This window comes from Pristis pectinata, chromosome 1, assembly GCF_009764475.1.
Source record: "Pristis pectinata isolate sPriPec2 chromosome 1, sPriPec2.1.pri, whole genome shotgun sequence".
NCBI classification, from domain to species: domain Eukaryota; kingdom Metazoa; phylum Chordata; class Chondrichthyes; order Rhinopristiformes; family Pristidae; genus Pristis; species Pristis pectinata.
In genome coordinates, this window is record NC_067405.1 from 39,197,437 (window position 1) to 39,222,921 (window position 25,485).

At 40.7% G+C, this 25,485-nt stretch overlaps 1 protein-coding gene across 4 annotated transcripts in view; it reads right to left on the reverse strand.

The window, feature by feature from the left end:
• The window catches only part of c1h7orf57 (chromosome 1 C7orf57 homolog), a 65,183-nt gene that overhangs the window by 38,106 nt on the left and 1,592 nt on the right, over window positions 1-25,485 (reverse strand). For 3 of the 4 annotated variants that reach the window (XM_052024668.1, XM_052024660.1, XM_052024641.1), the window contains exons 2-4: window positions 10,427-10,454; window positions 9,520-9,585; window positions 3,295-3,477 (exon numbers count right to left, since the gene is read on the reverse strand). In XM_052024668.1, coding sequence (XP_051880628.1) covers window positions 3,295-3,477; window positions 9,520-9,550 — 214 coding nt within the window. In that variant the 5' untranslated portion in view covers window positions 9,551-9,585; window positions 10,427-10,454. The remainder of the gene's footprint in view (window positions 1-3,294; window positions 3,478-9,519; window positions 9,586-10,426; window positions 10,455-25,485) is intronic. The other variant, XM_052024649.1, reaches the window with a different exon arrangement.

A 25,485-nucleotide genomic window follows, 5' to 3' on the forward strand; every position in this document is an offset into this window, starting at 1 on the left:
TCACCCAGACATATTTTACAAGCAAGCCCAACACGCTTTTCAAATGCACAAGGGAACAAAGCTAAATCTGATCCTGTCTCCATCTATTGTCCAGAGATTACAAAAATCATGAATACAAACACTGGCTAATTATTCTCTGCAGTAAAATTGAGGCCAGTTATGGTAACTGAATTGGCAGAGATTGAGAATGGAATCTGGTGCTCTGTGCACAATATTTAGCAGAAAACAGTCTTCACTCACAGGTTTTTAAGGATCTTTAAAAGGACTTCAAATTGGAAATTCATTATTTTTTGTTTCTTAATATAATTTCAAGGCTTTTTTGTGTTATTGGATAAGATCAAATAATTGAAATCTGTTTTTATTCTGGCTGCATTCTATGTGTCATTTAATATTGAAATATACACAATGGGCAGAATGGCTTCCTCCTAGGAAATATGGGAATTACAGCATGATGGTCCAGAAGTATACAGTTCCATCATTATATGCCAAAGGATAAGAATAAAGTACTGTACTTGTATCATTAATGGTCCCTTGTATCTGTACTGCTGGAAGTTCAGAAGCACAAGACTTGTCTAACTTTGTGGACAAAGGACAATGCTTAGCCCATGGCCAAAAAAATACAGAAAATGTGAAAGTTTCATTTAATGTGGTATAGTGGGGATTTAGTCAGGGTAAATGCTGTTTCATTAAATCACATGCAAAAAAAAGTGTATGTCTTTACATCACCAGATATCCAAAGTAAGAAATATACAATGAAATACTTTCAAAGTGTATTGTTTTTGCAGAGGCCAATTTTTACACAGTAAGATACGACAAACAGGTAATGTGATAAACGCAACACACACAAAATGCTGGAGGAACTGTGTGTGTTGCTCCAGATTCCAACATCTGCAGAATCTCTTGTGTCTCTCTAATGTGATAAACAATTGGTTTTTGGTAAAGGTGGAGGTGGGGGGTGGGGGCCCGGGGGTGAGAAGTGCAAGCTAGCCAATAGAACAATTTATTCTTCTTCAAACATCAAAGGAAGCTGGATAAGGGGTAAGGAATAGATAGTTATGCTGGTAGGAGGGGAGGAGACACAAATATCAGTTCAGAGCTGCTGGTCTGAATGGCTGCAGTTTCTATGTGATGGAGTGAATGGGATGGAAAGAAACAAACAATTATATTGGTACTTTATTTAGTGCATAGGATGCACTCCCAGGAATGAGAGTACTAATTGAATCAGTGCTAAAAGGGGTCGTTATAGTATTATATATGGAGAGATGCATTCCTGAAAAGTGCTCCTGTGCTGTGAATCTGATGCAAATCTCTGCTTTCTTCAATGCTGCACTAGGAACTTGGCGCAAATCCAGCAATGAATCACCCCTCTGCTTGATGTGCAGGCTGTGCAGACTGGCTTTGGAAGGCTAGGACAAATGGTGCGGCTGTTCAGTGCTGAGGTGTGGGGCTCAGGGCTGCATCCTGGCCAGCATTGTGATTGCTGGCCCTTGACCTTATTACCATAGAGGAACCTCCAGGCTGGGGAGTGCTGTGCGGCCAAATCCAGTGGGATGTCATGAGGTAGATCATATGATCTTGGTGATCTATCAACACATGAAGCAGGTGGTGATAGTCCCCAGGTATGGCACTTGTGCCAGTTCCCCCACACAGCACTGTGCCACAATGGGGAGGACAGGGATTAGTGCCAGGTTCCCAGCATGGTTGCACACAGCCTGAGTAGTTATCTTTTGTAGAGTACAGGGAAATACATCCTGTAAGTGTTCAGACCAGAGGGGCAAGAGCACTGCGTAGTTATGGTGCTCTGCAGGGTAATAACTTACCAGATGCCAGGCACCAAGTTTCAAAAAGAAACATGATTAGGGAGCAAAGATTTCATGTGTAGCCAGTTAAGCTCTGTGCAGAACAATTTAGAGATCTGGAGACTTTGTGGCAGCAAAAAGCCGGGAACTACTTCCAAGAGCATTGTTGGTTTCTGGAGAAGATTTCACCAAATTTCTAAGACCTGGCTTGTATTATTGGACTTGCAGTGACACAGTTCACTATCTCTCTGAGCCCATGTCCAATGGGATGAGATAAAAACAGAAAACACTCAGTAGGACAGGCAACATCTGTGGAAAGAGAAATAAAGCTAGTGTTTCAGGTTGAAGACCCTTTATCAGAACCGGGAAAGAGAGAAAAAATGTTTGTTTTATGTTGCAGAGAAGGTGGGAGGAGGGATAGATTGGATAAAGGGGATATCTATGACATGCTTAGCTGGTCAGGCTATGTTAATGGAAAACGAAAAACTGAGCCAATATCTCAGATGGATGACTTAGAGTGGAATTGGCCCGTTCTGATACAAGCACATAGAGCGAGTTATCTGAAGTTGTAGAATTCGATAATGAGCCTGGAAGGCTGCAATATGCTCAAATGGAAGAATAAGCTGTTCTTCCTCAAGTCTGCATTGAGCCTCACTGAGACAATCCAGAAGGCCACAAACAGACAGGGTAGTGTAGGAGTGGAATGGAGAATCAAAGTGATAGGCAACAGGAAGCTCAGTGTTGCTTCTACAAGCTGAATGCAGATGCTCCAGAAACCAGTCATTCAATCTGTATTTGCTTTCTCTAATGTTGAAAAGACCACAATATGAACACCAAATGTAATACACTATGTTTAAGTCTGCCAAAGCTCCCTGACCTCCTAGGCGTTCCCAGTATTTTCTGATGTTCAGATGTCCAGCACCTGCAGATTTTTTTTGATTCCCAATGGGATGATATTAGGAACAAAAGCAAGTAAATTACCTGACACAAGGAGGAGACTTAGTGATAGGATGTAATTGAATAAAGGGTGACAAGAAATTTCAGGATACTTTGCAGAATATGTTTTTCTGTTTAGAAAAAATGGTATTTTCACACTAAATGCTGAATTCAATACTGTGAATTTTCTTCTAGGAGAGGGTGAGTGGACGATAACTGGGAATGTAGGCTTCTTTCTTAACTAAATATTTTCAGAAATCTGTAACTTTGTGCTGGTTGGGGAAAGGAAGGTGGTGGGGGGGGGATGGGAAACAGTGAATCAACATTTATTTATTAGAAGTGCAAGGGTACTAACTCGACCTAATGCTCTCTTGCTCCAGACTATTCAGCCTCATTTACATTCCGTCCTGTATACTCTTGTCATTCTGTGAAGATGAAGGTCCTTCCACTCCTTTTTATCCTCATGACCTTTGGCTTCTGGAAGTTACAAGTCTTGCTATAACGCGAAAAACACCAGGTAATTGTGGAGGTAATTTTTTTTAAGCTACAAGAGCATTACCTGGCAGACCCCCTCTCTTTGCCAATTTCACGTAGTCAGAATCAGAATCAAAAATAACATTACGGCGTCCTCGGAATCTTTCCTCGCCAGTTGTCATGTAGCCAAGACCAGGCATCAGTGAAGTTTCCCGTTGTTTATTATTAGAATTTTCTTCTTTCATATATGACATCGGTTTCAATTGTCCTGTACAAAAAAGTGAAGCATGTTTCCAAAAAAACTTAAAGAAAAGTTCTTCACATTACATTTTATATGCAGGTTTATTGGCTGGAAGTAGCAAACAGCACTTATAATCTACTTTAAGATCCTCTGAAGACTGGATCAAACATTTATGGTTCCCAACTTTTCTGTTGACACTTAAGATGGGATTTAAGACCTTTACTTCAACTCTGGTTAGTTGAGAAGTTTGCTGATTGTGACCAAATTTCTTGTGTATCTGTGATTTAAGTAACTGTTTAGGAAATACATTCTAGTCAAGGGAAGAAAACCTTTAAAGTAGATTTTAAGTAATTCAACTGCATAGCCACTGCATACAAGAATCTATTTCTCCTGATAACTGAAAATTAATTTTTCTTTTAAATGTCCCTGTTAAATGGGGATAGTGTATTGACTCTTTAATTGTTATGTGACTCATTAAGCATGTCACAGTAAAGCTGCATGCTAGGACGGTACAGGAGTTCTTGGGTGCTAAGGTTTCAATGATGCAGGTGACAAATAAGATAATACTTTAGTTATTTGCAATTGTTTGACCATTCCCACTTAGATTTGGTTAACATATTCAATATCTAGGTCTAATCACTTCCAACTGAAATACTCAGAAAGTGTCAAAGGAAAGACAACACAACAGCATCCAACATACTTCCAACCTCATTCTGCTACATCTGGGAAGGAATTACTTTTGAAGTTTATCTATTTAGAATGGCCATAGGGTTGAAACACCAAAGTGCTTCCAGCTCCTGCATTAATTATTCACTTCCTGTAAGAGAATATTATTAATGGGGAAATCAATGAAAGAGAGGAAAAGAATGACCCATTAATTTCTCTCAACTGCAGCTGTTTAGAGTAATTTTTAATTCTAACAAATCTTAATCCAGATTCACTTCAATGGTAGATTTTATGATGAACTGATTTGTATGTACAGCAGAATTAAGAAAAAAAAACCAAAGTGTGATCTAGTTCTACTTTTTTATTATATTTCTATTGTATCCTCACATTGTACACCACCTCCTTATATTAGCTGTCAGCTTGAACTGCTGTGTCAGAGAAACCTCTTTCATTTACTGGGTGTGTGCAGCATGTATATATGCTGAAAAGAAATATGCTGACTCTCAAGCAATGACTCAGCATGTTTTCTTGTTTAAAAAAAATGAATTGAAGGTAATAAAAGAATACCTCTGTTAATTCACAACCTGCTAATTCTATTCCTGAGTCTCAGCATAAACAAGATGGATACGATTACTGAACAACAGCAAAGCTGAGAAGATATATTACATGCAATCTATTCAAAGAACATTGCTAAATATAGCTTTTTCTGCTGACTTTACTGCAGAATTTGGAATGCTTTTAAATCATTCGGACATGGATGGATTATTTGCTACTTATCGGGATGAGGGCCTGGTGTTAGAGACTATAAATTCCGAATACTCATGAAATTCTGAAGCTCTGTTTGTAATCCAACTGACTATTCCAAATGTTGGTCTAAACTATGAAAGAACAATGGTGCATTCTCTCACAAATAATGTGAACAGTCATTTTTTATGCCTGGATTTGGATAGTCCAGTCCAGGCACCAACACAACAGAAAATAAGTACATTGTCAGCACTGTTAGTAGATTACTGATCACGTTGTTGACAGAAAATGGTCATCACAGACACTTCCCAATTAACTAAATACTTCAGTGCTTTAAAATTTAAAAAATTAAGAACTATATTTGTTCTGATTTCAGCAATATTAGAACAGAAAAACATATGAAATGATAAGAAATAGGATCAGGAATAAGCCATACTCTCCTTTGAATCTACTTTGTCATTTAATGTGCCAAAAGCTGGCTCTGGCTGGAGTTTCAGAGGGAACCATAGCTTTCAGCCACCCCCAGGTAAGTAAGTCCAGGACTTATGCAAACCCAGGAGACAATCGTGCTGGGACTCCCCAGCATTACACGGAGGAAGGTGTCTCTCTGATACCACACCAGCCAGGCCAGTGGATTTCCAGTCCTTGGGAATAGATGGGAAAGAGTAAGAAAGAAGTTCAATTTTTATTACTTATTTTAATTTATTTTAATGTTTTTATTGGCCTTGCAACTTTAATGTTATTTAAGTTATGTAATTTAATTTTTATTTTTAACTCATTAAATTAATTTTGATTTTTTAAATTATGTGAAGCAAATTGAAAAGCTTTGAAATGTCTCTGAGTATCTGCTTGGACCAGGTGTTGAAGTAGGAATGGTTGGCTAGAGAGTGCTGTCAGTTACAATCCCTATCAGGGGTGATGTGGGTGGTGGGTGGCTGGAGATTAATGCATTGTTGAGAAGAAGTGGCGATGAGGTAGTGGAGGAAGAAATCAAGGAATCATGGGGCAGCAATTAAACAATTGGGCTGGTCAGGACTTGGGCTGATCAAATGGGGTTCCAACCAGAGCTGCATTATGAAAATATGATTGCCTCAGGACTGCCCAATGACGCACACCTGAGACAACAAGGAACTACCTCATCCCCTCTCCTTCTCAACAATGCACTAAACTCCAGGACCCACATCACCCCTGATGGGGAATCTAACTGCCACCACTCTCTAGCTTACAATTCCTTGAAGAAAGCTGCATGGAACAACCACCATTGTCTAGGTGTCCCTTTGCATTTCATTCTTTACATGTGTTTGTAGTCACTTCATGAGGGTCACCATCTTTTCCATTTTAATTAACAATGAAAAGACTTTGACATCCCCTTTAACAAGGACATGGAACTGTTGCAAGGATGAAATGAGTTCATTAACAGCCGTGTGTAAGGCAATCAGTGTCAGGGAGCTTTACAATTGCCATTTACTTGTCTTGTTATCTGAGTCAATGGAATTTCTCCCACTCCTTTATTCTTTCGGAGCAGAATACTTAGTATCAATTGTACAAAATACATGCTGCAGGGCTCTGCCTGTATCTGTTACCAAGGTTTTCTTGAGAAGTCAGATGTATACAGGATTGGAATGGAGTTGAAAAGATGAACAAATTTTGATGGTTTGCCAATCAGCAACTATTACAGAGTCAAAGCAATTAGGGTGATAGTGCAGTGTGGTTGCTTATAGCATGCTGAGCTTTCAGGAAACTGTTAATTTTGGTCACTTAGATGAAATCTCTTTTAACAAAACTTCAAATGAAAAGTAAAATGCTTCAATGGATGTGCACCCTTCTTGGTGGTTCCATTTTCAGACCTTTAACATATAAATAAGGTAGATACCATGAAATTCCATACACTATTCTGCATTTTGGGAGTGGACTGCAAAGGTGATTGCATGTCCAGTGTCTTGCAGTTTTCGTTATCTCCATTCCCCTACCTGTGAAGATCAATTCTTTTGGCTCTTGCCTCAGTATGGCACTGTCTGTATCACAATGTTCAAAGTGGCAACATTGCTTTGCCAGGTTCAAGGATATACCTTCCTTGATCCTCCAGTAAGAGATTCCACTGCAACCCTACAGCTTGCCATGCAACTGCTGACTTCAGTAGGATATAGCTGAGTTACAGGCAAAGTTCTCCTGACTTAAAAAGAACTGAAATGGGCAGTTGTGCAGATGGTCATCAAATATTAACTTTAATTAGAACACCTCTGTAAAGATCATTAATTAGACTGAGTTTGAGAAATGCTCATGAACACAGATGATAACACTGAAGCTATCTTCATTACCTCAGAACCAACAGAACTGACTGATTGGCTAAGACAGTGATCCTTTTCCAGATAAAGAAGTGATCCCTTCTGTGTAATCTTGTCACTGTTGCAAAGGTGCAAATAAATACTCTGTCCTTTAATGAAAGCTGACCAGTTTCATGTGATGCTATTTTGACCGTAAACAATATCATGATTTTCAGAGATATTTTGGGTTAATGCAATGGAAATATAGAGTGGGAGTCATGCAGTAACTGCACGACATGGGGCGGTGATTGAATACCAAAGGCAGGTGGTGTGAGGGAGAATGTCACTTGCATATCTAATAGCTCCCTGTCTGAGCATAGAGATTGTAAAGTGGGGTCTTTAGAAGAATCTTCACGTAATAAAATTGGCACATCCAGAGGGGGTGCCCCCCGTTATCAAACCCCTCCACTTCTATCTGCTCTGCCTATTCCTCCTCACCCTTCTTGTAGAAGGTATCAAGCATAGGTAGTGCAATCCTGATGACAAGCTTGCTGAGGATGCAACAATAACCGAATTACAAATCCTCTCTGGAGAGTTCGGCCATGAATCTCCGGAGCGTTGTAGGGGCCTGTTTCCATTATGTATCTCTCTATGACACTGGAACCTGATTTTGAGGATCTCAAAATCATTTCCCTGTAGGTCTGGTAGTAACCATTAAAAAGGAGCGTTGTTGCATTAGCTGGATCATAGAGTCAGGAAGGAGGCGAAACAGCTTATCTCCCGAGGACCACCTCCCATCTCCACACCTCCATCTCCTACAGAGCAGTGACTGAAATATGATGCACAGACTGCCAAAGAATATAGGTCATGCAAACTTCCCTGGTACATCGCATTGACCTTGAGAAATTTAAGAGAGTGTGTTTAGTTACATGTACAGTTAGTGATGATCCTTGTGATTCATTTAGAACTTCAGGTCCTTAAGGGAGCTCATAGACCCAATTGAGTGTCACCTATCACTCTCTGAACTTACAGAAAATCTGCAATTATTGAAAACTTGTATTCCTGCTCAGCCTAACAGTCTTCTGTCCCTCAAGCAGAGACCAAGTGCCTTTTTCTTGAGCAGAGAGCAGCAGTGGTTTCCCTAGTGCTGCAGTGCACAGCAAACTATGGTATAGATCAGCTACTGCAATCTGGATCTACTAAAAAGAATTTGAAGACAGTGACCTTGACCTCAGCAAAGCAGTCTAGGCAAAGGTGCTCTCAAAAGATTGCAGGTCTCTATCACCACTGACTTAGAAAATAGTTACCTCCAGAAGCATGGTCCCTGAACAAGAGGATAATTTCTGCAGATATCAGCCTGACTTCCCTTCCTCCCTTGGAGATCCCAGGCACACTTGACCCGACTGTGATGGCTCCAGCTCATGGAGCACACCCTGCAGGACTACCACAAAACCATTTTTGTCAAACGTGCAATGTGAAGAAATGGCAATGCACCTCACCCAAAGTCAATGAAGCACTTCTGGTAGTTTTCTGAGTGACCATTCAGAAAACTAAGCATCAAGTGGCTGAACAGTCCTTTAGGTAGCACTGTGAATAACTATGAAAACATGGTTCTCTGGATTTTTCTGAAAACACATGTCTATTTCAGCTTTTAATACTCCAAATGAGCATTTCACTATGATTGATGTAATTCTGTGTGCATCTTATGCATCAAACTTCTGATGCTACTGGTACAAAGCACAATCAAAGTTCCGGTGGAATTTTGCAAACTGGTGAATCAAGAAGAATTGTGTTTTGGGGATTTAAGCATAAAAGCACAGAATTACACAATCAAATTTCTAGACATAAAACTGTCAAAATAGGAAACAATGATAAATTATATGAATAGTTATTCAAGATTTGTTGTGGGTAGCTTTCTCCTGGTGGTCACCATGAGAAAGAAGCTCTGCTGAAACATGGAGTTGGGAGGACAGGGAGCATTAATAAAAAATCTCCGTCCAGCTGCATTTTGTGTTACTGAATTTGCTGTCAAAATACTGTAAGCTAAAAACTAAAGCAAAGCATATTTTTTTTCCTTGAACAGTCAACTATAATGACATTTCTTCAACACTGCTGGAGGTTTAAGTATTATTAAATTCCCTCTGCTAGTATTAATCCATTTTTATATATAATGAATATATAATTAAAGGATAATTGACAAAATATAATAATTAGAACATTTTTGGTAATTATGCTATTAATAATGCTTACAAACAAGTAAAGTGAGATGTTATATTTTAGATCACATGTTATGATATATTATGGATTTACTTATTCTAACAAAAATTGATTCCACTACAAATTGTTAATGTGATTGAATTAGATATATGAACCAATGAATTCTGAAATTACCTACCAGATTGGTCAATGATTTTACAGTCATTCATTATTCTCCTTCAGTTGATGATAGATTAATCTGGAACTACATAAAATAAATTTTACTTTACCATCCATACAATACTTATTGATTATTTATATTTTAATTCTAAATCCCAAAAATTAATTCTTACACAGGTTAACTATAACATTAAATTATTAATTAAGGTATCAAGTAGATTGCACATTCAAACAGCAGCTTCCCGTTGCAAGAAGAAACTAAAGCATTTTCTCAAGACTATACAATTGTCCTCTCTTTTTCATACATGTGCACTTGTATTCGCAGGAATATTAGAAACAGAAGCAGGAGTAAGCAATACAGCCCTGTTCTGCCATTCAATTAAGTCATGGTTAATCTTCCACCTCAGCACCACTTTTGTGTACTAATCCAATATCCCTTGGTTGTCCGAATATTTAAAAAGAACTGTAGATCTCTGACATGAATATACTCAGCAACTGAGCCTCCGCAGCTTTTTTAGATTGAGAATTCCAGATACACTGCCCTAGGGAGATGCTGTGTCTTCTCATTTCAGTCCTGAATGGCCAACACCTTATTTTGAGACTGTGACCACTGATTCTAGACAACCCAGTCAGAGGAAATTTCTATGTGTCAAACCACATGAGAATTTTGTTTCAATGAGATTACCTCTCATTCTTCTAAACTCTGGTGAGTCCAGTTCAGTCTCCCCTCATACGTCAAATGTACCAACTCAGGAATCAATCTGGTGAATCTATGACTCCCTCTAGTTTATCAAGCTTATCATTCCTTAGTTAGGGAGATCAGCTTTTGTACACAATGTTCATGTGGCTTCACCAGGGCCCTAAATAATTGAAGTAAGATGTTCTTTTCACATATTCAAATTCCCTCGCAGTGAAGGCCAACTTACCTTTTGCCTTCCCAAATGCTTGCAACACCTGCAGAACAATCACAGAGGTTAATATGCAAGGACATGCAGGTCCCTCTGAACACTTTCATCTCTCACCATTTGAATCTCTCTCCATTTAAGAAAAATACTGCAGTTTTTTATTTTTTCTAACAAAGTAGATAATATTATGCTCCCTTTTCCACGTTCCTACCCATTCACTTGGCCTGTCTGTTTTCCCCTAAAGCATTTCGGCATCTTACTCAGAACCCACACTGCCACATAGCTTTGTATCAACACTCTGTACACTTGAACTCCTCATCCAAATCACAGATCTGGATTGCAAACAGCCAAGATCCCAGTACTAAACAGCAGGAACCCACTACCTGAAAATGACCCATTAATTCCTACTCCCTGTTTTCTAACCAATCCTCAAGCCACACTGGTATTAAATCTCCAATCCTATTGAGGTCTTAACTTGCTTGATAACCTCTTGTGCAGCACCTTATTGTAGGCCTTCTGAGAATCCAAATAAACCATATATTTTGTTTATTTTCAGGATCTGGATAGCACTGGCAAAGCCTGCATTTATTGTTCATCCCTAATTGCCCTAGAGAAGGTGGAGGTGAGCTGCCACTCTGAACAGCTACAGTCTTTCTGGTGAAGGTACTCCCATGGTGCTATTTTGGTTTGATCCTGTGACAATGAAGGATAGTGTGCAATTTAGAAGGGAACCTACATGTGTTTTCATCATTAGAATCTCTTATCCTTCTTGGTGATAGAGATCGAGGTTTTGGGAGGTGCTGTCAGAATAGCTTAGGCAAGTAACTGCAGGGTATATTACAGATGGTATGCATTGTAATCACTAGATGCTGGTTATAGAGGGAATCAATGTTCGGGGTGGAGGATGAAGTGCCAGTTAAGTAGGCTGCTTTATCCTGGCTGGTGTTGAGCTTCTTGAGAGTTGTTGGACTTGCACTTAGCCAGCAGAGTGGAGAATATCCCATCACACATCTGACCTGTGGATAATGGAAAGCCCTTGAAGTATCAGGAGGTGAGTCACTTTCCATAGGATACCCAGACTTGACCTGCTCTCGTTGTCATGGTATTTATGTGGCTGGTCCATTTGAGTTTCTGGTCACTATTGATATTGATGGTGGGGGACGCAGCAATGGTAATGTTGAATATCAAGCACAGGTGGTTAGACTCTGTCTTGTTGGAAATGGTTGCTGCCTGGCACTTCTGTGAAATGAATGTTATTTGCCACTTATCAGACCATGTCTAAATGCTATCTAGGTTTTGCTACATGCAATTAAAGGCTGTTTCATTCACTGAGGAGTTGCAACTTGAATTGAACATTGTGCAGTCATCAGCAAAGATTCCTACTTTTGATGGAAGGTTGCTGATAAAGCGGCTGAAGATGGTTAAACATGACTGAAGAACACTTGCAATTTTCCAGGGATGGGATGATTGATCTTCAACAACCATCTTGGCTTGTGCGAGGAATTACTCTGTCCATTGGAATGTTTTCCCTTTGATTCCCACTGACTTCAGTTTTACCAGAGCACCTTGATGACATACTTGGTCAAATACTACCTTGATGTCAAGGCCATTCCTTGTCACCTCATGTCTGGAATTCAGCTCTTTGGTCTATATTTGGACCACAGCTGTGATGGGATCTAGAGCCAAGTGGTACTGAAGGAATCCAAAATGGGCATCACTGAGTTGGTTATGGTGAATAAAGCATTGTCAATGAAAGCTCTCATCATTTTGCTGATGATAGAAAGTAGAAAGAGTAGACAGACTGGTTCACCCTCATCTACTCTGCCATCATCTATGCTATAAACTCAAAAAAGAAATTTTCCAAACATGATTTACTTTTCTTAATTTCCAGTTGACTTTGCCCAATGTTATTATTATTTTCTAAGTGCCCTGTTACCACTTCTTAATGGTAGAAACCAAAGATGGGTTTATATTTACAATTTGCTTTGCTACTTCCTATATTCCTAACTAAAAATGTTGCTTTACTTTAACCCTTAAGAAATGTAATGGTTATTTATGATTTTTTTGTTCACTGCTTTTATTCAATATTTCTCCTCCCCAAAATCCACAAGATAGACTGTCCCAGCAGACCTATTATCTCCGCATGCTCTTGCCCCATGGAGCTTGTATCCTCGTACCTGGACACTATCCTGTTGCCCCAGTCTAATCCCTTGCCACCTATGTCCATTTCACATCACATGCTCTCCAACTATTTCATAGCTTTAAGTTCTCCAGCACGCACAACATTATCTTCACCATGGACGTCCAGTCCCTATATACCTCCATTCCCCATCATGGTGGCCTCACCGCCCTCCGCTTCTTTCTTGACCAGAGACTGAACCAGTCCCCTTCCACTAACACTCTACTTCACCTGGCCGTACTTGTCCTCACCCTAAACAATTTCACTTTCGATTCCTCTCACTTTCTATAGACCAAGGGCATAGCTATGGGCACTCGTGTTGGCCCCAGCTATGCCTGCCTCTTCGTTGGCTATGTTGAACAGTCTCTGTTCCCAACCTACTCTGGCCCCATTCCTCAACTCTTTCTCTGCTATATCGACGACTGCATTGGTGCCACCTCTTGCACCAGTGTGGAACTTGACAGTTTCATAAATTTTGCCACTAATTTTCACCCTGTTCTCCAATTCACTTGGACTCTCTCTGACACCTCTCTCTCCTTTCTTGATCTTTCCATCTCCATCTCATGAGATTCCTTATCCACCGACATCTTTTCAAACCCACTGATGCCCACAGCTACCTTGATTACAGCTCCTCCCACCCTGTCTCTTGCAAAGACACTATCCCTTTTTCTCAATTTCTCTGCCTCTGTTGCATCTGCTCCCATAATGAGGCTTTCCACTCCAGGACATCTGAGATGTCCAACTTCTTTACGAACCATGGCTTCCCCCCTACTGTGGTCAAGAGAACTCACACCCATATCTCTGCCATTTCCCACACCTCTGTTCTCACCCCCACCCCTCCCAGACCCAACTGGAATAGGGTCCCCCTTGTCCTCACATTTCATCCTACCAGCCTATGGATCCAACATATCATTCTCCGCCACTTCCGCCATCTCCAACGAGACCCCACTACCAAGCATATCTTCCCCTCCCCACCCCTTTCTGCCTTTTGTAGGGACCACTCTCTCTGCGACTCCCTAGTTCACTCCTATCCCCCCCCCCACCCATCCTGCTCCCACCCTGGGAACTTTCCACTGCCCCTGCCATAGGTGCAACAACTGCCCTACACCACCTCCACCTCCTCTATCCAGGGACCCAAACAGTCCTTTCAGGTGAGACAGAGATTCACCTGCATCTCCTTTAATATCATCTACTGCATTCAGTGCTCCAAGTATGGCCTCCTCTACATTGGCGAGACCAAATGCAGACTAGGTGATCATTTCACAGAACATCTGTGCTCTGTCTGTAACTGTGATCTGCATCTCCCCGTTGTCAGTCACTTCAACTCCCCCTCCCATACTATCACAGATATGTCAGTCCTTGGGCTCCTCCACTGCCAGGAGAATTCCAAGTGCAAACTGGAGGAACAGCACCTCATTTTCCGTCTGGGAACCTTGCAGCCTAACGGCATGAACATTGAATTCTCTCACTTTAAGTAATCCCTACACCGCCCTCTCCTCACCCCCATCCCCAACCATGCCTCTTCTTTTCTTCCCTTTCCTAGCCTATCTCTCTTTTTTCTACCCTCTCTTTTTCCTCCTTACCTTTGACCCATCCCCTGGTGGATCTGCTCTCCCCTCCTCCCCTGCACCTGCCTATCACAGTCTCTTACCTGCATCTACCTATCACCACCTTGTGCCCACCCTGCCTCCCCTCTTTTGTCCATCTATCACTGCTCTGCTTCCCCTTTTCCTATCTTCAGTCCTGAAGAAGGGTCCTGACCCAAAACGTTGACTGCCTGCTTTTCTCCACAGATGCTGCCTGGCCTGCTGAGCTCCTCCAGTGTCATAGCATTTTTCATCTAGATTCCAGCATCTGCAGTCCTTTGTTTCTCTCTCTCAAATCTGATTTGTATACTGATTTTGTCCTTTATTTACATTTTTTCAAGTAATTATTACATTTTAAATTAAATCTGTGTTTGATCACCACATATATTGAATTGTTGGCCTAAACATGGGCTGAGTTCTGAAGCCACATGAATAGGTACAGATGCTAAATATTTAGCATAGAAATTGTGCAGCCAGAGACCACGATGGTTTCTGTGGAAGAAGAATCTATATAGCAGTTTTGGTGCTGGGGCTAGGACAGGCATTACTTTGTGATGATGAAGGAAAACTATACAATGAATAGTGAGAAGAGCTGCAGTAAGGTTGAATGAGGTAAAGATCTATTGTCTTGGCTTTCCCAGCATTTGTCATGAACCTTGACATTCCCTAACAATTCTTCAAGCAGATCTGCTGGGGACATCAAAGCCTTTCCTCACTCAATACCAAGTTCAACAATTTCAGACTGTCACCATTTCAGATATTTTTAATTTCAGACTTCCAGCCTTCATTTCACATTTTGCTTATATCTTTACTCACTTTACACAATGATCTGTTTTGTCATTTAATCTCTCCTGCCTTTCAATTCCAAAGACTTCACTATTGATCTCTCCTCTAAATACTCCCATTTCTGCCTTTTTAAGCACATGTAATACGATTGAGTTTCTTGTTGAAATCAAGTTGTCATGGGAGTCCTTTGACCTGAAATATTTACCGTTTCTCTCTTCAGAGATGCTGCCTGATCTGCTAAGTATTTCTAGCATTTTCTTTTTATATTTCATATTTTGCAGATCTAGCAAGGTCAACTCATAAATCATTCAGTGAATCCTGCATCTGATCCTTCTCCCTTTTCTTGTTCTTACTACATACGTCAGCTTCCATGAATAGGTCTGCTGCTCCTATAATTAAAACTTAAAAGCTCTTTATCTTGGACAAAGCACATGATGGGGAAAGTAATCTTTGCATTGACCATAAAGTTAACTAAAGAGTGCAGAGGGTTCTTGTCTGCATCACATCACTTCAAGTATTAGCCACATTATAAGAGGAATTATTTCTCAGTTGCCAGTAAGCAACCATATTCATGAACAAAAAGAAATAATGTATTTGAACAAATTTGAAAGCATAAATTACAGATCTCATCCTAATGTAGAACAGACCAAACCTTTGACACATGGAATGTTCTGGCTTTTTATACCTTTAATAGACACTGGTGTTGACAGTCCTCAGAACAAAACCACAAGACTTGCAAGCTATAAATACAAAGGCATGTGGCATCTGATGAACCTAAATATATCTTGGTCACTTTGATGGTTTAAAATTCATAACAGACATTTGAAATGATATATTCATTGCTGGTTCAACGTTTCTTCTATTATTTCATTGACTTATTCGGCTTTCTCCCTGCAGAACAGATCAGTCAATATGATGTGTGGAATTGCTTTGCCTGTGATCATCTACACTGTGACATTGTGATTGATATTTAGATCATTATGATTTACGAAAATAAAACCAAAAGAATGGGAGAAAAATGCCTGCTGCTGATGGCCTAGAATATTTTCTGGATGCCCAGACTTCAGCTGCTAATTCTTTTCCGTATCTATCCCATTTAGAACAAGGCAATACCTCACTATATGATGCACTCTCATTGCAAAGACAGGATTGCGGGGTGAGTACTCTATCAGTACTGTGATAGGCAGATGCGTCTGTGACATGCAGATTGGAGGAGTCAAGGACAAGTAAGGTTTACAGTCATGTGAGATTTCCTCCAATCTGCTGCAGGCCCAATCTGGAAGCTATGTCTCTTAGATTTAACCAATTTAGTCAGAATGGGATGATAGTGGTGCTATCATGCCTTTCTAGCTGATGGATATTGAAGCCTCCACTACGAGTAAATAGTCATACAGCATGGAACCCACTCGTCCATGCTGACTGTGTTGCCCAGCGAGCTAGTTCCATCTGTGTTTGGCCCTTAGCCCTCTAAACCTTTCCTATCCATGTACTTATCTGGATGGCTTTTAAATGTGCTAATGTGCCTGCCTCAAGCACTATTTCTGGCAACTCATTCCAAATGCACATCACCCTTTCAGTAAAGAAGCTGCCCCTTATGTCCCTTTTAAATCTCCCACCTCTGATTGTCAACCTGTGCCCTCTAGCATCCCCTCCCTAGGAAAAAGACTATGTGCTTTCACCCTGTCTATGCCCCTCATGATCTTATATACTATCAGGTAAGCCCTCAATCTCCTACGTTCCAGGGAATAAAGTCCTAGTCTACACAACCTCTCCTTGTACCTCAGGCCCCAAGTCCAGGCAATGTCCTGGTAAACACAGACACAAGAAATTCTGGAACCTGGAGCAAGAGACATAAAAAAGTGCTGGAGGAACTCAGCAGGTCAGGTTGCATCCGTGGAGAGAAATAAATAGTCGACGTTTCGGGTCGAGACCTTTCATCAGGACTTTCAGGTTGAGACCCTTCATCAGGATCTGATGAAGGGTCTCAAGCTGAAACAGCGACTGTTTATTTCTCTCCATAGATGCTGCCTGACCTGCTGAATTCCTCCAGCACTTTTTGTGTGTGTAACGTCCTGGTAAATCCTTTCAGCACTCTTTCTAGGTTAATAACATCTTTCCTATAACAGGGTGACAAAAACTGTACACAATACTCCAAGTGAGGCCTCACCAACGTCTTATATAACTGCAACATAACTTCCCAACTCCTATACTCAGTGCCCTGACCGATGAAGGCCTGCATGCCAAATGCTGTCTTCACCACTCTATCTACCTGTGATACCACTTTTAGCAAACTATGCGCTTGCACTTCTAGGTCCCTCTGTTCCATAGCACTCCCCAGAATCCTATCATTCACTGCATAAGCCCTAACCTGATTTTGTCTCCCAAAATGCAATACCTCACATTTATCGCGATTGAAAGCCATTTGCCAATCCTCAGCTCAGATACATAGCTGATCAAGATCCCCCTGTAGTTTTACATAACATTCTATACTATCTGCAACATCACCTATTTTATTATCATCTGCAAACTTACTAACCATGCCTTGTACATTCACATCCAAATTGTTTATATAAATTACAGACAACAAAGGTCCCAGCACTGACCCCTGCCCCCTTAGTTACCTCCTCAAAGAACTCCAAGAAATTTGTCAGACACGACTTCCCATGCACAAACCCGTGTTGCCTGTCCTAAATCAGACCCTATCTCTTCAAATGCTAGTAGATCCTGACCCTCAGAATCCCCTCCACCACCAAAGTTAGAATCACTGGCCATAGTTTCCTGGTGTGTTTTTGCTATTCTTTTTAAATAATGGTACCACAGTAGCCACCCTCCAGTCCTCCGTAACCTCACCTGTAGTCAGAGGTGAAGCCTCTTTATCTCTGCAAGGGCCTCTGCAATTTCTTCTCTAGCTTACAACAAGGTCTGAGAATGCACCAGGACAGGCTTTGGGGATTTATCCACTTTAATGCACTTTAAGGTCTCCAATACCTCCTCCCTGCTAATTTGTATGTGGTCCTTGTGGCCCTCAGTGCTTTTCTGAAGTGATAATTGAGGTGGAGGACAAAGTAAAACAAAAAGGCCATATTTCTCTGAGCAGAGTGCTCAGTGACCAGTAGGAATAGATTTGAGTAAGTTTTTAGTTGAATTAGAGGGGAGTTTGGGACTTAATGAGGACGTCTGGAACTCAGCCTATTTTTGGCAGAAAAGACTATGAAGATAAATAAAAGAAGCTGCCAGACATCACCCATCGATTGAATTTGGATACAACAATAGACGCACCCTACCAAGTCATCTTTACAAGGTTCCCTTAATATATAGTGTCAGAATTAGGAGAGCTGTTCCACAAAGCATGCCTGACACAGTACTTCCCTGCCAGTGCCCCTAATAACCATCCCAGCAAAACAGATTTATCCAAGTTAATGATACAATACAGAGGGAGTGTCTTCAAATATCTGAAGAGTTTTATTCTTATTATGTTTGATAATATCTACTACTATACTCCTACTGATGGCTGCACAAAGGCCAACCTGCCATTTCCTCTATTACCTCTGCCACACTTTATCATGATGCAGAGAATATCACGATGCTAGAACTTTCTGATCATTCTCAGCCCGGCCAAAAGTATTTATTTCTATCAGCATGTTAAGGCAACATTGTTTTTGTAACGTCTATACTGAAAACTAAAAAAGTGGCAGCAAAGAAAGACTATGGAGATAAACAAAGGAAGCTGCCAGAGAATTTGAGAGGCATGGAGTTAGGAGGAGGATATGAAAAAGTCAAAAGGTTCGAACTAGAAAGCAGTCACATTAGATTGGCATGATTGCCCTAAAGAATTTGATAGCAAATAAATCAGATAAGTTACTGATGTTGCTTTGCTACATTTCATTGCATCTCTTCAGATGTTAGTGTTAGCAAGAAATATAGTAGCACAATGCTTCTTTAATGGGGATTAATGAATCCCATGGGAACATAAAAGTAGTAGAATGGTATGCAATGACATGATAAAAATGAACGTCATATATTTGAAACTTAAGTTTTTCAAGATGAGGTTCTACTACAACAATAGTACTATATCATGATTTTTCATGGAAGGCAAAGATACAACATTTTACTTACTGCTCCTGGCTCAAATGAGATTTGAGAGAGCAGAAATTCCAGTTGGTGACATTTACATAATACAGAAACCATTTACCACTCAACACAATTTTTGGATTACTTCAACACACGAAATTTGTTGAAATAAAAAAAATTACAGGTGTGTGTAGCAAGATATTAACCAATATATACATGAACTTTGAATTCTTACACTTTTGTTTTATTACTTTCCTGGTGACAAAAATCACTTTAATTTATTCCCTTTTCCAGTTTTTAGTTAGCTACTCAGGTATCTAAATTTAGCCAGCATATTTCATTTAGTCAGAAGATTTTTGAAGAAGGTGGCGCCATCTATCGGATGAAGCTTTTAAAGCAATGTATCTGGCAATATAGATTAGTATCCAGGGTACCCTCTTTGCTTTCCACAGGGACTGCTTTCTCCGTGACTCCCTGGTTCATTCATCCTTCCCCACCCATTCCCAGGCACTTTGCCCTGCAACTGTATGAGATGCAACACATGTCCCTATACCTCCTCCCTCATCAATATCCAGGGACCTAAACAGCCCTTCCAGTGAGGCAGAGGTTCACATGCACCTCCTCCAAACTTGTCTATTGCATTCAGTGCTCTCAATGCAGCCTCCACTACATTGGCAAGACCAAATGCAGACTAGGCAACTGTTTTGCTGAGCACCTGCGCTCTGTCCGCAATGGCCACCTTGAGCTCCCAGTTGCAAGCCATTTTATCTCCCCTCCCCATTGCCACACCAACCTGTCTGTCCTCGGTCTCCTCCACAGCCAGGGTGAGGCCAAACTCAAACTAGAGGAACAGCACCTCATATTCCACGTGGGGAGTCTATAACCCAATGCCAAATTGAGAAGAGGGAAGAAAAATATTAGCTAAGTTGTACTCTAATTTTAAGTAACCTGTACCCCACCTGTTCCTTTTTCTTTCCTTCTAACCCATGCAGGCCCTGTCACACACCCTCTTCTTTCCAATCCCAACCAGCCGCTTGCTGCCCAGTTTTCATTCTTCTTCCCCACCTGTTTCTATCTGCCTTTCACCTACACACTCAACCCACTATTGAGTCCCCTATCCCCTTCTCCTTCTGTTCCCATCTGCCTACCATCCCTCCCTTATCTGGTTCCACTCATCACCTTCCTTTATCACTAAATTCCATAATCTGCAGTCCTCTGTTATCTCCACATCGCCTCCAAGCCTCTGTTGCTATCTCTACCCTTCCCTCCCCCACCTGGCTCCATCTGTCCATCAAACCTTATGGTAATGTAGTGGTTAGCGTAACGTTTTACAGCGCCAGCGACCTGGGTTCAATTCCGGCCGCTGTCTGTAAGGAGTTTGTACGTTCTCCCTGCGTCTGCGTGGGTTTCCTCCGGGTGCTCTGGTTTCGTCCCACATTCCAAAGACGTATAGGTTAGGAAGTTGTGGGCATGCTATGTTGGCGCCGGAAGCCTGGCGACACTTGTGGGCTGCCCCCAGAACACTCTACGCAAAAGACGCATTTCACTGTGTGTTTCGATGTACATGTGACTAATAAAGATATGAGCATCATCACCTGGATTCACCCATCGCTTGCCAGCTCCTGCCTCTCCCCTTTCCCTCACCTCTTTATATTGACTATCTCCCCTTTACACTCTCAATCCTGATGCAGGGTCTTGATCTGAAATGTCAACAATTCCTTTGCCTTCACAGGTGCTGCCTGATCTGCCGAGTTCCTCCAGCAGCTTGTTTTTTGCTCCAGATTGTATCCACGTTACCCCAAATATACAAGTAGTTTGCTGGACCCATTAGACTCTTAATAATCTCTTGTCATCTGGCTGCTGTTCTCGAAAAGTATAGGTAAGATAACAAAGTTGAGCATGAAGGTTGTAGTCAAAGCATCAGCTTTTGTTACACTCTCTGATGAGAATGCTTCTATTTCATTAGGACAGGTCAGACATTCCTGGTGCCACCTCTCTAGGTAGACTATCAAATACTTTACAGATAACTGCACTGAGGATGGCTTTGATTTCTACCATGATTTTAGCCATATGTGTCATATGGAATGAAAAATGATAACTAATCTGAACTTGCTGGTTTACCACTGAACTAGATTGAAATTTTACCCTTGGTCTTGAATAAAAGCCAATTTTGAAACCTGGGTCCCACATTCCTGCAGTCTTGGAAGTTGTAGTGCCATTTGTAGCCAGAACTAGAACAGGGGCAGGCTATTAAAGCCCTTAAGTTTATAGATCTTGAGACACTCACACATGAACAAATAAATAATATCCACAGACACTGCCCTATTTGCTACTTCTGTCACCTCTTCATTAAGTTTCTCTGACATGATTTCAGAAATCCTTTCAATTGTTACCTCCCTGAACGTACACCATGCCCTTCTGTATCTGGTGGAAGAGAGTATTTTTGTACATTGGAGAGGTAATGCAATGAAAATGATAAAAGTACAGAATTCTCTTATAATTATTGAGCTATCATGAATAAATTGTTAAATTAAAAATCATTAAATAAGTTTTCAAGTCTCTTCAAAAGCAAAAAAAACTAGTTTCTGGAAATCTGAAATAAAATCATAAAAAACTAGAAATACTTAGCAGGTCAGGCAGAAAGTGATGAAAGAGAAGCAGACTTTATGGCCCTTTGGCCGTACCATCAATGAATGTGTCATAATTTAGCATGCTTAATGATGGTACAGTTGAAGAGGCCTCAAAATGTTAAATTTTAAATTACCTAACTCTTGTTAGGGGAAATTCTAAGTTCTATACTCTATTTACCTGCTGCACTCCTGCCTCTGCACCTCCCAGTACCTTTGGGTTATGAACCATGTTCTTCATCTACTCTCATACTAGCTCTTTGTTTGACAAAGGAATAGCAGATACTGGAAATACTCAGCAGGTCTCGTAGCAATGGGGAGAGAAATCCAGTGAACACCTGTTGATAAAAGGTTGTTGGCCTGAAATATTAATCGTTTCTCTTCTCACAGATGCTGCCTAACCTGCTGAGCATCTTCTAATTTTACTTCTGGTCCTTTTTTACATGCTCTGGTCCAGTCTCAAATGAGTCTCTCAGTGATTTTGAGCCTCAAACCATGGCATTTCTTTACCTTTTCTGCTCTGGTCCCTGATCAGGTCCCCTTCTGCCCCTACTTCTCTCAATGGAGGGTAATAAGCATAACATGAGCTAATTTGTGATCCTTTCAGTGCTTTTTTTTCTAAATCTCTGACCACATTGTCACCATGACGATGTTATTTTGTCCCAGTCATCCATTCTCCTACTCTGCTCCTTTATGAGAGGCTAACCTAGTCCTCTTGGGAACTCACTATTGTAGCTGAGCTGCATTATTATCAGCACCATGCCCCAACCAAAACACTAATTGAGCAGACCATTGGAGTCACAAAGGTACACTTATAATGGCTTGTAAATTGCAATACAGGCCATCTGCTCTGCTATGGGGACAACATACAAAACTAATATACAATATTTATTTTCCCTTTCTTATCAACTCCTGACGTCAAATTCAACTGACTGACTAGCGTGATTGAAGTCCCCATTTTCTAAATTTTTCAGCTTCAGCAGGTTGAAAGAGAGTGTTGAGCCCTGAGCTTGCATGGCTGAAGTATGAGCATTTCTGAGGAACATTGTCACTATTTCAGCTGACTTCAGCAAGGACACCAGAGCTGTAAAATCTATGCTTCACAGTTCATAGCAAAGTGGTATTGATACATTTTGCAACCTTTCCCTAAGTCCAGTGACTAATTTACTTCACTACTCGTTGGCCCATTGAAGTTGAAGTGGTTCCAGTAACCAATGCTCACTTGGTTTGCTAAGCAGCACCTCTCCTTACTCAGTGCTGCATTCACCTTTCTGTCATGTCCTTACAGGGAGTGTCTTTCATGTTATTCAAGATGCCATATTCATGGTCCATATCAATAATTTGGCTGAGGGGATGAAAGGTCATCTTTGCTGATGATACAAAACCAAGAGGGATTCTGAGTAGGGAAGAGCATGTAGATATTGGCAAGCTGAGAGGGTGAGAACATGGCAGATGCAATAAAATGTGGAACAGTGTGGTCAACTTCTGGTAGGACATACTGAGTAAAAGGCAGGGTTCTTAGTCCCACATGAACCATGATAATGGAGTCTTTCCTCTCCCACTCCAAATTCTCCTCTGGCCCCATGGAGATGTCCTTAAATTTGGCAGTGGGCAGGCAAAACAGCCTTTAGGGATTCATCCTCATAGCTGAGAGAACATTCTCCTGATTACGCTGCCCCTATCATTGCTCAGTTTCCTTCCACTCCCCCAACTTGAATGGTTCCCTCTACTACAGCACTGCGGTCGATTTGTTCATACTCCCTGCAATCTCTGCCCTTATCCACATTGGCTGCAAGAACCTCATACCCATTAGACAAGTGCAATGTTGAGTCTTCTCCAGCGCTCTGAATCCCCAGACCTGCCCAACTCATAGTTATGCCATTCTGTCCCTCTTGACTGATCATTTCTGCAATGATTAATCTAAGGGTCATGACTAGCTCTTGTAATAAACTGTTCAGGTGATTTTCCTCAGTTCTCACAGTCAAGCTCATCAGCTCAGAGCCCAAGTTCCTTGAGCTGCAGAAAGTTACTGCAGACGTTGTTGCTGTGGATCACAAAGGTTTCCATAAACTCCTCCAAACTACAGGTGCAAACATTACCTGAAGGGCTGACTTAATTTAATTTAATTCCTTAACACCTTTGCCCTCATCTTGACAAACATGCACTCCATTAACAGTGCATTCAGTGGGCTCTGTACATGTAAAAGTAGACTAGAAGCAGATTCAATAGCAATCAGCAAGAGGAATTATTTGAATAATTAAAAGGGAATTATTTGTAGGGCAATCTGAGAAGAGGTGTGGAACTAATTATTAACCTTTTCTGAGCAGCTCTTACAAACACAGTGGGCCATGTGGTGTGTTCTGTGCTGTATCATTCCATATAATGATGTCCGACAGGCTTGAATTGTGTAGCTATTATTATTCCATGTGTACTTAGACGTATTCACTGATAGAGGATATAGCATCAGAACTGCAAGACCAAGAGGTACAGGATTCCTTTTGAGGACCCAAGGAAGCTGCAAAGTTATGCTGTTATGAGAATTCACTAAAATGCAGCAAATTAAATTCATTGCCAAGTTTTGTGCACTGTGATTCAAGTTCAATGAAAAAAATAAAACATAAAGGAAAATTATTGATCTACTGCAAGTTACATTATGTCCATGATTGCCTTTTTTTAAAAACACACAATGGAGCTTAGACCGGCAGAATCTGTAGGCCACTAGTTTAGAAGAAGGCCTTCCTAGAAGGACTCCTCTTAATCAAGTGAGGACTGCCACAGCTTTACTTAAAAGGGATCTCCACCCCTTGAGATTATCTCACGTTTTAAACAACCCCATCCATCACTCTGCTCGTGCTCCCACCTGCTGCTAGTTTATGACCCTACTACACTCACTTGATCACTGATCTTCCACCCCTCAACTTATTACCAATCAGTTGACCCAACCTTCTAGCTATAGGCTCAGCCTCAGTCGCCAATCTGCTGTCCTTGTCCTGAATTCCTATTGACATTGCCTCAGTCTCTCTGCCAACCTACCAACCAGATTAGCTTCTGCATTTTAGGAACCTGACCCAACATTTCTACTTCCCAATCCAAGTCCTAGTGGCAGACCTCGAACAATCCCATGAATTTACTGCTTGAAATGACAAAATGGATACTTTTGGGAAAATGGCTTTTTAGCAAAATAAATATCAGCAGTCATTACATATTTTGAATAGAAATAGATTTGGGTGTTAGAGAGCATGATTGAGATAATAGGTTCACAGGACACTAAAAGTTGTGGATCAGGCTGAGAAGTCAGTTAAAAATAAGTTAATAGAAAACTAAATTTTTTATTGATAAGGTATAATACATAAAAGCCATTAGGTGTTGGTTCATTACAAATTGAGGTTTTAGAGATGGTGCAATGTAGATTAATGCAAAGATTTGTTCCTGGTATAACAACGTGCAAAAAAGATGAAAGACTTGAATTTTTTTCTCAGAACAATGAATACTATGAGGCATTATGATTGAACTGTTTTGTGTTCTCACAGAGTGGGAAATGATAAATGGAAGCAGACTGGTTCTAGAGTTTGAAGGATCAAGAATGAATGGCCACAGATGAGAGGTCAAAAATGTTAGAGATTTAAAACAATGGGCGGGAGAAACTATTTTGTACTGTGATTTGTGATGAAGTTAAATGCATTTCAAGGCTTAGTAGTTCTGATAGAAACCATGATTCAAATGGATTTACCCATAAAGAATAATTATTGAAGGAACAGGTGAACAGGGTGGATAAGTGTGATTAGAATTAATTTGTAGGTTTTGCTAGCAAGGATGACATTTATTACCTAT